The 13,331-nt window shown below is 40.5% G+C and overlaps 1 protein-coding gene across 4 annotated transcripts in view; it reads right to left on the bottom strand.

Annotated features, from left to right (window-relative positions):
* The window catches only part of VPS13C (vacuolar protein sorting 13 homolog C), a 197,130-nt gene extending 190,138 nt beyond the window's left edge, over positions 1 to 6,992 (bottom strand). For all 4 annotated transcript variants that reach the window (XM_057542575.1, XM_057542576.1, XM_057542577.1 and 1 more), the window contains exon 1: positions 6,841 to 6,992. In XM_057542575.1, coding sequence (XP_057398558.1) covers positions 6,841 to 6,940 — 100 coding nt within the window. In that variant the 5' untranslated portion in view covers positions 6,941 to 6,992. The remainder of the gene's footprint in view (positions 1 to 6,840) is intronic.
* Between the last annotated feature and the right edge of the window lie 6,339 nt (positions 6,993 to 13,331).

Genomic DNA, 13,331 nt, shown 5'->3' with positions numbered 1-13,331 from the left:
AAGCCTTGGTAAATTTAAGAAAATTGAAATCGTATCAAGTATCTTTTCCGACCACAACGCTATGAGACTAGATATCAATTACAGGAAAAGATCTGTAAAAAATACAAACACATGGAGGCTACACAATACATTACTTAATAACGAAGTGATTACTGAAGAAATCAAAGGGGAAATCAAAAAATACCTAGAAACAAATGACAACGGAGACACGACGACCCAAAACCTATGGGACGCAGCAAAAGCAGTGCTAAGAGGGAAGTTTATAGCAATACAAGCCTACCTCAAGAAACAGGAAACATCTCGAATAAACAACCTAACCTTGCACCTAAAGCAATTAGAGAAAGAAGAACAAAAAAACCCCAAAGCCAGCAGAAGGAAAGAAATCATAAAGATCAGGTCAGAAATAAATGAAAAAGAAATGAAGGAAACAATAGCAAAAATCAATGAAACTAAAAGCTGGTTCTTTGAGAAGATAAACAAAATTGATAAACCATTAGCCAGACTCATCAAGAGAAAAAGGGAGAAGACTCAGATCAATAGAATTAGAAATGAAAAAGGAGAAGTAACCACTGACACTGCAGAAATACAAAAGATCATGAGAGATTACTACAAGCAACTCTATGCCAATAAAATGGACAACCTGGAAGAAATGGACAGATTCTTAGAAATGCACAAACTGCCAAGACTGAACCAGGAAGAAACAGAAAATATGAACAGACCAATCACAAGCACTGAAATTGAAACTGTGATTAAAAACCTTCCAACAAACAAAAGCCCAGGACCAGATGGCTTCACAGGTGAATTCTATCAAACATTTAGAGAAGAGCTAACACCTATCCTTCTCAAACTCTTCCAAAATATTGCAGAGGGAGGAACACTCCCAAACTCATTCTACGAGGCCACCATCACCCTGATACCAAAACCAGACAAAGATGTCACAAAGAAAGAAAACTACAGGCCAATATCACTGATGAACATAGATGCAAAAATCCTCAACAAAATACTAGCAAACAGAATCCAACAGCACATTAAAAGGATCATACACCATGATCAAGTGGGGTTTATCCCAGGAATGCAAGGATTCTTCAATATACGCAAATCAATCAATGTGATACACCATATTAACAAACTGAAGGAGAAAAACCATATGATCATCTCAATAGATGCAGAGAAGGCTTTCGACAAAATTCAACACCCATTTATGATAAAAGCCCTGCAGAAAGTAGGCATAGAGGGAACTTTCCTCAACATAATAAAGGCCATATATGACAAACCCACAGCCAACATTGTCCTCAATGGTGAAAAACTGAAACCATTTCCACTAAGATCAGGAACAAGACAAGGTTGCCCACTCTCACCACTATTATTCAACATAGTTCTGGAAGTCCTAGCCACAGCAATCAGAGAAGACAAAGAAATAAAAGGAATCCAAATCGGAAAAGAAGAAGTAAAGCTGTCACTATTTGCAGATGACATGATACTATACATAGAGAATCCTAAAGATGCTACCAGAAAACTCCTAGAGCTAATCAATGAATTTGGTAAAGTAGCAGGATACAAAATTAATGCACAGAAATCTCTTGCATTTCTATACACTAATGACGAAAAATCTGAAAGTGAAATTAAGAAAACACTCCCATTTACCATTGCAACAAAAAGAATAAAATATCTAGGAATAAACCTACCTAAGGAGACAAAAGACCTGTATGCAGAAAATTATAAGACACTGATGAAAGAAATTAAAGATGATACAAATAGATGGAGAGATATACCATGTTCCTGGATTGGAAGAATCAACATTGTGAAAATGACTCTACTTCCCAAAGCAATCTACAGATTCAATGCAATCCCTATCAAACTACCACTGGCATTTTTCACAGAACTAGAACAAAAAATTTCACAATTTGTATGGAAACACAAAAGACCCCGAATAGCCAAAGCCATCTTGAGAACGAAAAATGGAGCTGGGGGAATCAGGCTCCCTGACTTCAGACTATATTACAAAGCTTCAGTAATCAAGACAGTTTGGTACTGGCACAACAACAGAAATATAGATCAATGGAACAGGATAGAAAGCCCAGAGATAAACCCACACACATATGGTCAACTTATCTTTGATAAAGGAGGCAAGCATATACAGTGGAGAAAAGACAGCCTCTTCAATAAGTGGTGCTGGGAAAAATGGACAGGAATATGTAAAAGTATGAAATTAGAACACTCCCTGACACCATGCTCAAAAATAAACTCAAAATGGATTAAAGACCTAAGTGTAAGGGCAGACACTATCAAACTCTTAGAGGAAAACATAGGCAGAACACTCTATGACATATACATCACAGCAAGATTCTTTTTGACCCAGCTCCCAGAGAAATGGAAATAAGAACACAAATAAACAAATGGGACCTAATGAAACTTAAAAGCTTTTGCACAGCAAAGGAAACCATAAACAAGACCAAAAGACAACCCTCAGAATGGGAGAAAATATTTGCAAATGAAGCAACTGACAAAGGATTAATCTCCAAGATTTACAAGCAGCTCATGCAGCTCAATAACAAAAAAACGAACAACCCAATCCAAAAATGGGCAGAAGATCTAAATAGACATTTCTCCAAAGAAGATATACAGATGGCCTACAGACACATGAAAGAATGCTCAACATCATTAATCATTAGAGAAATGCAAATCAAAACTACAATGAGATATCATCTCACACCGGTCAGAATGGCCATCATCAAAAAATCTAGAAACAATAAATGCTGGAGAGGGTGTGGAGGAAAGGGAACACTCTTGCACTGTTGGTGGGAATGTAAATTGATACAGCCAGTATGGAGGTTCCTTAAAAAACTACAAATAGAACTACCATACGACCCAGCAATCCCACTACTGGGCATACACCCTGAGAAAACCATAGGTCAAAAAGAGTCATGTACCAAAATGTTCATTGCAGCTCTATTTACAATAGCCAGGACATGGAAGCAACCTAAATGTCCATCGACAGATGAATGGATAAAGAAGATGTGGCACATATATACAATGGAATATTACTCAGCCATAAAAAGAAATGAAATGGAGGTATTTGTAATGAGGTGGATGGAGTTAGAGTCTGTCATACAGAGTGAAGTAAGTCAGAAAGAGAAAAACAAATACAGTATGCTAACACATATATACGGAATCTAAGGGGAAAAAAAGGCCATGAAGAACCTAGTGGCAAGACGGGAATAAAGACACAGACCTACTAGAGAATGGACTTGAGGATATGGGGAGGGGGTGGGGTGAGATGTGACAGGGTAAGAGAGTGACATGGACATATATACACTACCAAATGTAAAATAGATAACTAGTGGGAAGCAGCCGCATAGCACAGGGAGATCAGCTCGGTGCTTTGTGACCACCTAGAGGGGTGGGATGGGGAGGGTGGGAGGGAGGGAGATGCAAGAGGGAAGAGAAATGGGAACATATTGTATATGTATAACTGATTCACTTTGTTATAAAGCAGAAGCTAACACACTATTGTAAGGCAATTATACTTCAATAAAGATGTTTAAAAAAAATCTTTAAAAGAATAAAAACAAGAAAAATGATAAAGTTTTCTTTTTTCTTTCTTCTCCAATTTAAAGCAATATCGACAGTATACTTCCTGATTCTAGACATTCCAATAATTTTCCCCATCCTTCTCACTCTGTAATTTTTTGTTTATTCTGGATTTCATTGTGAATGCCTATATATATATGAATATATGCACAGCACGCTTTTCAAATTATGTCAACACATTTTGATTTCTAAAACTACTTCCTGATATCATCCAAGCAAAGACTATGCATTTTTACTGATATGATACCAAGTCACTTCTTAAGACTTCTGTTTCTCTCTTAAGTTATAAATTTCATGAAGCATATAATTCCTCTAAGTCCTTTTTTACTTCCTATTACAACCTGTTCAGCACCAGAAGGTCTCCTATAAATGCAGAATACAATCTCAATATTCCCCTTAGACTAGGGTTTCTCAACAAACATTTTGGGCTGGTAATTCCTTGCTGTGGGGAGCTGTCCTGTGCACTGTAGAATGTAACAGCACTCAGGAGTTCGCCCACCAGATACCACAAGCACACCTCTCCCCACTGTGTGACAATCAAAAGTGTCTCAGACATAACCAAATATCCTCTTGGGGGCAAAGTCATTCCTGCTTGAAAACAACTGTCATAGGCTAGGCAAAAAAGTATCCATTTATCCCTTGTTTGGAAAGAATAGTAAGATCAGCTGTGTGAAATTTTTCAGGTTGAATTATTCCCCTCCTCAGGATATGAAAATTTAACACGAAAAAAAACCTGAAAAAGCCAAACTCTATGACTCATAAACCTTATCTACTAAAACAAATAGTTTTCAAGTAAGGTCATATAAAATTTTAAATTCTTTATAAAACTTGTCACCGTCATAGATGTCACAAATATCTGCTGTTTTCTTAAATAACTTAATAATCCCACTTGTTTACTATAAAAAGTTTAAGATAAATTTCTTCAAAGAACAGAAATAGTCAACTCACATTTTGCCTTTCTATTTTAATGAGGGAATTAGGGTTATAAAGAAAATATCTGAGCAATAACTGTAAAAGCTCATGACTTATTGCTTCCTTTATGACTATCACAAAAATAAAAGGCAGCAAAACTTTACAGAAGCACAGCTATGGGCTGATAAACCTGATTAGACTTCCACTGGAGGCATTTCCTAAAAGAAATGGGTTTATTTGCTCTGGCCTATTGTAAAGTTGATGTTGGCATGGGCAGAATACTTTATTGTAAAAAAACAAAATAAATAGCAAGAAAAGAAAGTTTCCTTTCCTACACTTCACCAAAAAAGAGGGGAAAAATGATGTAAAGTTATTATTATGGCATTTTAATTTCTAACATGAAAAAATTCAAAATCCTCAGGCAGGATACTTCACAATTTCACAGTATATTTACAATTAGAATCACAGAGTATTGGCACTGGAAGGACCCTTAGATGTTACCTAGCCCAACCCCTAAGTCTTAAAGAAAAAGAAAAAGGAAAATAAGATATGGGAGGGAAGGAATCTTCGAATGTATCCATAAATTTTATTTAATTTTTAAAAATCTGAGATAAATAGGGCAAAACGTTTTAACTTGGGTAAGCAATTCTGAGTACTGATTACATAGGAATATTATATTTTCTGGTATGACTTTTTTTTTCTATTAAAGGTGAAATTAAGATGAAGAAATTAAGGACCAGTGAGGTAAATGGATTGTCGAACACAACAACCTCAAACCCAGGTTTTTCCTAAATGCTAGCCCGGAGCCTTTTCAGATTTCAAACAGTGTTTACAAACTACAAGGAATAATTTGTATTATTAGACAGTAGTCTGAAGAAACACTTGATCTCTGCAGAAGGCACTGGCCCTTTAATTCCTTAAATGTCTCCTTTACTTCTCTTTCTCTTGCACTAAGCGTGAGGGGAGGGCATGTAAACAAAGTACGTTATTGCTGGGCAAACCACGCTGAACCAATAAAAAGATCAGTAAACTACTAAAAGCGAGCTCCTCCGTAATTTAGGGCAGCACAATTGCTCAAAATATATATATATATATATATATATATATATATATATGGTCCATATACGTAATTATAAATTTTAGGAGTCAGATTTTTTTTTAAAAGTAAAAAGAAATGGGGGAATGAATTTTAATGATATATTTTATTTAACCCAATATATGCAAATATTATTATTTCACCATGTAAGCAACATAAAAAATTGTTGAGATATTACACTCTTTCTCCTACTAAGTATTTTCAAAACTTGGTGTGTACTTTATACTTCTAGCACACCTCAGTTTGCACTAACTACGTTGCAAGTGCTCCTATAGTGGCTACTGTATAGGACAGACCGGGCTAGGACTACTTGTTGACTGAATTAAAAGCAGTTCCATCCACTTGAGTAGTTCTTTAGATTTCCCTCCAAAGCTGACAAAATGCCCAAAAGTCTTCTGCAGAGTGCAAAAGTATCCCCAATGTCCCCAAAGCTTAACATGTAAATGGTGCAAATAATTAATCTTTTTGAAGAATGGAGAAGCACACTACAGTCTACTTCTATACACAACCCCTAGGGTAGAAGAAGCATTGGTGTAAATTCTTCGGCGTGCAACCAAGCAGCACCTAATGATGACGCTGGTCGTGGCCTGAATTTCTCTCTATCGCTCCAAAACAAAATTGAAAGTCCTCTTCCTATTGAGAGAATAAGCAATATTAAGGGAAGCTATCACTTTCTCAGAAGTTCAAAAGTATTATGAGTAAGAATCCCTACCGACAAGCCTTCCATAATGATCCTCCCCTGCCTGCCGATCCTTTCCCAAACCCTGCAATCTTAAAGAGAAGCCAGCTCCTGCTCGCTATCAACTGCCAAAAAGATCACTGCGAAACACAATTTCTTTTTTCTTCTTCCTTGGTGCCACTTTGAACGTGTGAGGCCACGCAACCATCCTCGCTCCACGCGGTGCGGGAGCAGGGAGGGGTTCTTTATGCTTCGGGGCCAAAGGGGCCAGGCTGAGGGCAGGGAGAGGCCGCCCAAGGTGGGCAGGTGGGACGGGGCAGGGGCTTCGGCCTCAGGGACGCGAAACCCGGGAATACCGGCAGCCCGGGCGGACACCCCGTGGCGGCGGAGGCCAGCGCAGGCCTCCCCACGCCCCGCACCTGCGCCCTCCCCGGAGGCGGAGTCTCGGGCGGCGAAGGGAGCACGGCCCGGGCTGGAGGCAGGAAGGGAGCAGCCCGCGGCGCGGGCCCCTCGGCCAGCGCCTGCAACCCCCGACAGCCCGCGGCCGCGCCCTCTCGCTTACCGCCCCAGATCCCCAGCTTCAGCTGGGACTTGTTCAGGTTCTCCACATAGTCCCCCAGGAAGCGGTTCAGCAAGTCCGCGACCACCGACTCCAGCACCATGGTGCCCAGAGGCGCGGGAGAGGGAGGACCCGGAACCGCCCGGCGCAGCTGAGGGCGGGGACCAGCGAGGCGAATGACAGCCCCCCCCCGGCACCGACCCGCCCCCGCGCCGCGCCGCACCGCGCGTGACTCGGCCTGTGCGCAGGCGCACCGCTGCCGCCGCTGCTGCCGGGAGCGGGAGGTGTGTGGACTTGCCGCCGACTCGCGGTGTCGTGGTAGCCGCTTCCTGGGCAACCGAGGGTGGGCGGAGGAGCCGGTCCCCAGAGGAAACGGATGTTAGAGAAAGAAAAGGAGGAGCAGGAGTTACTGAGCACGGAGACATCTCTGTGGCCGCTGTGCTTCCCTGCTGTCGCCTTCTGTTGACCTCGGGTCCGCAGGGCTCAATCGTCCAGGCGGGAAGCAGCTCTGCGGCCTCGGAGCCGACCCTATGGGTGCCCGGCGCTTCCCGGGCCTCCAGTGCACCCTGAGCGCCTCCTAAGTAACCACCCTTTCAGGAGGGGAAAAAGGAGACGCTGCATTCTCCTCCTGCTACATATCAGCTCCGCCTAGCACCATCTCTCCTCTTACTTTTGCTTCCTGAAAACACACTAATAATTCACAAGTGGGAGGAGGAGGAACAGAACCGCATCATAAGATGGCAGATAGAATGGGAACTGAATGTGCATTTCGTTAACTCGTTCTTTTACTCCCTTCTGTTGCTAATTGGCTCTTAGTTAACTCATAAGCCACTTCTTAGTTACATACCTCGGTAGGGAAATAACAAAACGACGTAGTACTCCTTTTTTTCCTTTAGGTGTAGGTGTATTTATCTCTTTCAAGCAATCATTGAACGGTTTCTGGTGTGGCAACGCTTTGAAAGTGGGGCTTTTATAATGCAAGGACTTTCACGTTAGTAAAGTTTAGCTGCTCATTGACAAGCCAATACTCTTTAGAGAACAGGACTTCTTTTTCTAAAATTTGTTTCAAAAAACTGTTGAGATACTGTAAACACACATGAACCTAAGAAATAATAAGATTATTTGTAGTCACAAGTTTATTAAATGCTTTGCTACACATAATGTCTGAAAAACTATGTGTGAATTGCTCTTAAACAACTGCTATGGACATTGTGTACCCCCAAAATTCATGTTAAAATTCTAACCCCTGTTGTCATGGTATTAGGAGGTGAGGCCTTTGGGAGATAATTAGGTCATTAGGTAATTAAGCAGAGCCCTCATGGATGGGATTAGTACCCTTACAAAAGAGACCCCAGAGAGCTCCCTCACCCCTTCGGCCGTGTGAAGATATAGCAAGAAGACAGATATCTATGAACCAGGAAGTGGGCCCTCACCAGACACTGAATCAGCTGGCACCTTGATCTTGGACTTCCTAGCCTCCAGAACTGTGAAAAATAAATTATTGTTTTTAAACCACCCACTCTATGGTATTTTATAATAGCAGCCTGAACGGACAAAGAGGATCAAAAAGAAAAATCATTCCTTAAATACAAAGTCCATTGGAGAAGAAAAAAAGTCAAAATGTCTACAATTGGTATTATGTAAAATGATGTAAAGGAAAAAACCAATACTAACCAGTACTGGTGCTATCAGTAACCACCTGAATCCTTTGCTCCTGCACACAGAATATAAAACCTTAACCGTTTGTTTTTCCGAGCTTAGTCACCCTGACATACCTGCAATGTATTTTGAAGCACTTCATACTTCCCTCCTTCACCATCCACAAACAATTAACAGCCAAACCTGGCTATTCTGCTTTTGCCATATTTCCTAAATTCTCTTTATATCTCATCCGAACCATGCAATCACCCTCTAACTGGCCTCCTGGCCTCCAGTTTTTCCCTTATCCATCCATCTGCACATTGTCACTGGAGCTAATTTCCCAAAGCACAGATGAGCTCAGGTCCCCTGCTCAAAAAGACCCAATAACTTTCCAATGTTCAGAAAGCCCTCTTCAACCTGTACCAAACTTGTTTCTAATCTATCCACAACAACCCCTCTCCCCTTGTACGTGCACACAAACGATGTACTGAGGAGAATGCAAAAAAATATATATATATGTACATGTGTATATATATATATATATATATATATATATATAAATATATAAAAATATATATAAATATATATATATATATATATATATATATATATATATATATATATATTCTTGTTGGGATAGGCATGCACCAGAAAAAGATAAAAAGCAAACAATGCAAGGATGTATGAATAACAGTGCAAGATGATATGAAAGATGCCATGGGCAGAAGAGTATGGTCAAGCAAACGGAACAGAAGGAGTAATCTGCTGGGGAAAAGTGGGCAGTACTGATCCTTGTGTAATAATTTCTTGTACTTCTATGATACTTTACACTTTTGAAAGAATAATGCATGTGCCTGCCTTTATAAGCATTATTCCATCTTATTAATACTTCTCCAGTTATACCTCATGAGCGATCATGCCACTATTATGCCAAGGTATGCATTTTCAAGTAAGCCTCACGAAAGATCTGTGAGACGAGTAATGCAGGTAGTAGTAGTGTCTTCATTTATAGGAAAATTAAAGTTAGTGATTTACATAAAATTAAATGATTTACATAAAACTACACAGCAAGTGTTTCTTTCCTTCAGTTCCCTGAGCACTGCCACTTTTTCTCTTAATAAGTAGAGTTAAATCACCACCAGGTGATTTCTTGCTCTGAAAGGGTGATGACAGAATGGAAACTCTCGTGGAAAAATTCAGCTCAAAATTGTCAGTACAAATAATGCTATTACCATAGAGGATAAAAAGCTTTTAAGTTTTAATACTTTACTTTTTAAGTATGTTTCGAGGGATTGGTTATTATGTGCACAGAGTAATGCCCCAAATATCCCATACTTCTTGAAAAAAATCTTAATCCAAAACAAACCATAACCAATGTTAAGAAACACCATTAGAGCTTCCCTGGTGGTGCAGTGGTTAAGAATCTGCCTGCCAATGCAGGGGACAAAGGTTCGAGCCCTGGTCCGGGAAGATCCCACATGCTGCGGAGCAACTAAGCCCGTGTGCCACAACTACTAAGCCTGCACTCTAGCGCCCACGAGCCACAACTACTGAAGCCTGCGCGCCTAGAGCCCGTGCTCCGCAACAAGAGAAGCAACCGCAATGAGAAGCCTGCGCACCACAACGAAGAGTAGCCCCCGCTCTCCGCAACTAGAGAAAGCCCGTGCTCAGCAACAAAGACCCAACGCAGCCTAAAATAAAGTAAAATAAAATAAAATAAAAAAGAAACACCATTAGCACTCTAACGCACAGATACCAAAAGGAATTTGGATACATAACTAAAGGAAATGAACATTCTAGTAATTATGGCTCTTACATTCATTCTGGCTTCAGAACAATCAGAAGGTTAACAAAGGCAATTGCAAAGCTAAACTGCAAGGAGGGACTGAGCAATAAAAACAGATGAGCAAAATATTCTTCCTGTTAAAAACAAAAGTCAAAATTAGGGACACTTTTTAAAAATTAACACTCTTGCTTAAAAATTGAAAAATAAGAAATCCCAATGTCACACTACTACCTCACACCCACACCCCATTCCCCAGCCCTGGAGTTTGCTGAGAAAAGCAAAAGGGATTTGGGGTGGGGGGGGAGGGTGGAAAGGAAATGGAGGAGAAAGCTAGAGAATAAGCATGACAGCATGGGTTTTCAGAAAAGTTAGGAAGTTTAACTGGGAGAAAGCATAGGAGTGGATTGCAGAATGTCAGAGACAGAGGCAATCAAATATCATCGGGTTAATCCAACCTCCTCCTTTGACAGAGAGGACACTGAATGCGAGAGAGAATTAAGGGACTTGCCAGGGTACCACAAGAAGTTAGTGACTATCAGTGCTAAACCCCAGGTGTCCCAACTCCCTGGTCTGTTTACTTTGCATCACTCCACACTCCAATTCTGTTGAATGAGATGGATAAGTCAGAACACCAGTATTTTATTGGGTTATAAACTCTCTTCTTCTTGCTTTCCTTGACACCCAACCTCCTATATATTATTTTGCAGTTTTGCTTTAAGTGGTTCCATATCCTTCCACTCCAAGAGCACCTCTGACCTCGATGGTGTGTGATCTACTTATGCTTACTTCGCAGAATTTTTTCAGCTCCATCAGTGAATGTTCCCATAGCTATGATCTCGAAATGATAACAATCTTCCTCTGAGTAGATTTGGGTGTTCCAGGCACAGGGCCTCATCCTGTTACACCATCCTCCCAAGTACTGCACGGCTCATGCTTCCAAGGTAAGTAAAATATAAGGCTTAATGTGGTCACAGGGGACCAGCCATGCGAGGGCATGTCTCTGCTGTTTCAAGAAATCTTATATAGGAAATGCTTCCAAAGTGTTATTAAAGAAGGTGAATTATTAATGAAAACAAAGCAATGCTGCTTGGCTTGGCCAGAAAGAGAAATGTTTTTAAGGGAATCCATGTGTGAATCACCTAATTCCTAGCCAAGCAGACCTGTATAATAATAACAGCTAAGCGATAGCCAACACTTACTGTGTGCCAGGCATTTCATGCATTTTTAACCCTCACAACAATCTTGTGTGGTAGGTATTATAACCCCCATTATACAACTTCAGCTCAAAGAAATTAACTTGCTCACAGTTCCGTAGTTAAAAAGTTGCATAACATTTGAACCTAGGATAGATCAACTCCAAAGTTTATGTTTCTTTACCCCTAAATCATCTCTCCCTTCACAACACAGCTCTGCTTAACAACTTCTCAGACAACTTCTCAGATTGTAAGCCTCACCATTTTAACCTAGGGGTCTCTGGGCTCTCACTTGCTGAGCGAACAGCATCTTGTCTCCTGAGAAAAGATGAGTCAAAACACATTCACGTGACCCTCAAGTATATAATTTGTAATCATTCTCCCATAGATTTGGCACTGGACCAAGAATTTTGGCCAGGAGTGGAGCTCATATAAAGACAAAGAAGTAGCTAGTCAAGGGCATGGCAAACCCAGGGACACACCAACCCTGCCCCCAGACTAAATATATAAATAGTGTGCAATAGTCTCTTCTCATTTCTGCCTCAGCCAGATGGAGTTCAAATATGTCACCCTCATCATTTCATTTCTCTTCTGAAAGATGTACATAGTTGATATGATCTTGTATAGCCTGGATCTTCCTGCCTAGCACAGTGGCTGGAACCCAGGAGGCATTCAGTAAATATTGCTTTGAATGAATAAATGGACTAACGAACATTTGCTCTCTTCTGTGGTAACAATAAATGTCTGACATTGTGTATATCAGGCTCTACGCTAAAGTTTTCACCTGCATTACCTTATTTTATAGATAGATAAATAGATAGATACTATTATTATCAGAAGGGGCAAGGGAGCTCTCCTGGGTCTCTTTTATAAGGTCACTAATCTCATTACCTCTCAAAGGCCCCACCTCCTAATTTTACATTTGATACTGTGGCTTGGAAAGGTTAAGTAACTTGCTCATGGTCACATAGTGAATGGCCATTCTAGAGTCAAAACCACTGATTTCGGACCTAATTTTCTTTCCTTTCCTTTTTTTTCTATTTATTTATTTATTTATTTTATTTATTTATTTTGGCTGTGTTGGGTCTTCGTTGCTGCATGTGGGCTTTCTTTAGTTGCATCCAGCAGGGGCTACTCTTCGATGTGGTGCACGTCTCATTGCGGTGGCTTCTCGTTGCGGAGCACGGGCTCTAGGTGCGCGGGCTTCAGTAGTTGAAGCACGTGGGCTCAGTAGTTGTGGATTGTGGGCTCTAGAGCACAGGCTCAGTAGTTGTGGCGCACGGGCTTAGTTGCTCCGCAGCATGTGGGATCTTCTTGGACCAGGGCACGAACCCATGTCCCCTGCATTGGGAGTGCAGAGTTTTAACCACTGCACCACCAGGGAAGTCCCTCCCTTCTATTTTTATTAATGATAATAATAATCACAGCTTATATGTATTTAGCACTTACCATGTTCCAAGCACAGCGCTAAGTATTTTACCTTATTAGAGTTGTTTAATCCCCAAAACAACTCATTTATGCCAATCAGTATGTATTTTTCTTCCATTTACTATCATTATGTGAACTTGGATACCTTACTAGGAATAATCATAATTTGCAGGGTTTGTGTGACAATTCCAGAGACTATGTAAATCATCAAGTACAGTGGCTGTGTACATATATATCCTGGAAACAAAATGCACATGCCCCATCCTAAAATCACCTTTGCATGAATTCAGTTTAATTTATTGAACATCCTTTGGATAAGCAGTTAATTTGCAAGGCGGTATCTTAGGCAGAAATAGTGTACACCCAAACAAACGCTGAACAAAATGCCTCAGATCTCTTTCAGCCTAAGCTAGTTGGAAGCAGGTCTCTTACAAAGTGAACACAGG

Source organism: Balaenoptera acutorostrata, chromosome 3, assembly GCF_949987535.1.
Source record: "Balaenoptera acutorostrata chromosome 3, mBalAcu1.1, whole genome shotgun sequence".
Classification (NCBI taxonomy): Eukaryota; Metazoa; Chordata; class Mammalia; order Artiodactyla; family Balaenopteridae; genus Balaenoptera; species Balaenoptera acutorostrata.
Note: the sequence above shows the minus strand (reverse complement) of the source record. Positions and strands in the feature narration are given on the sequence as shown.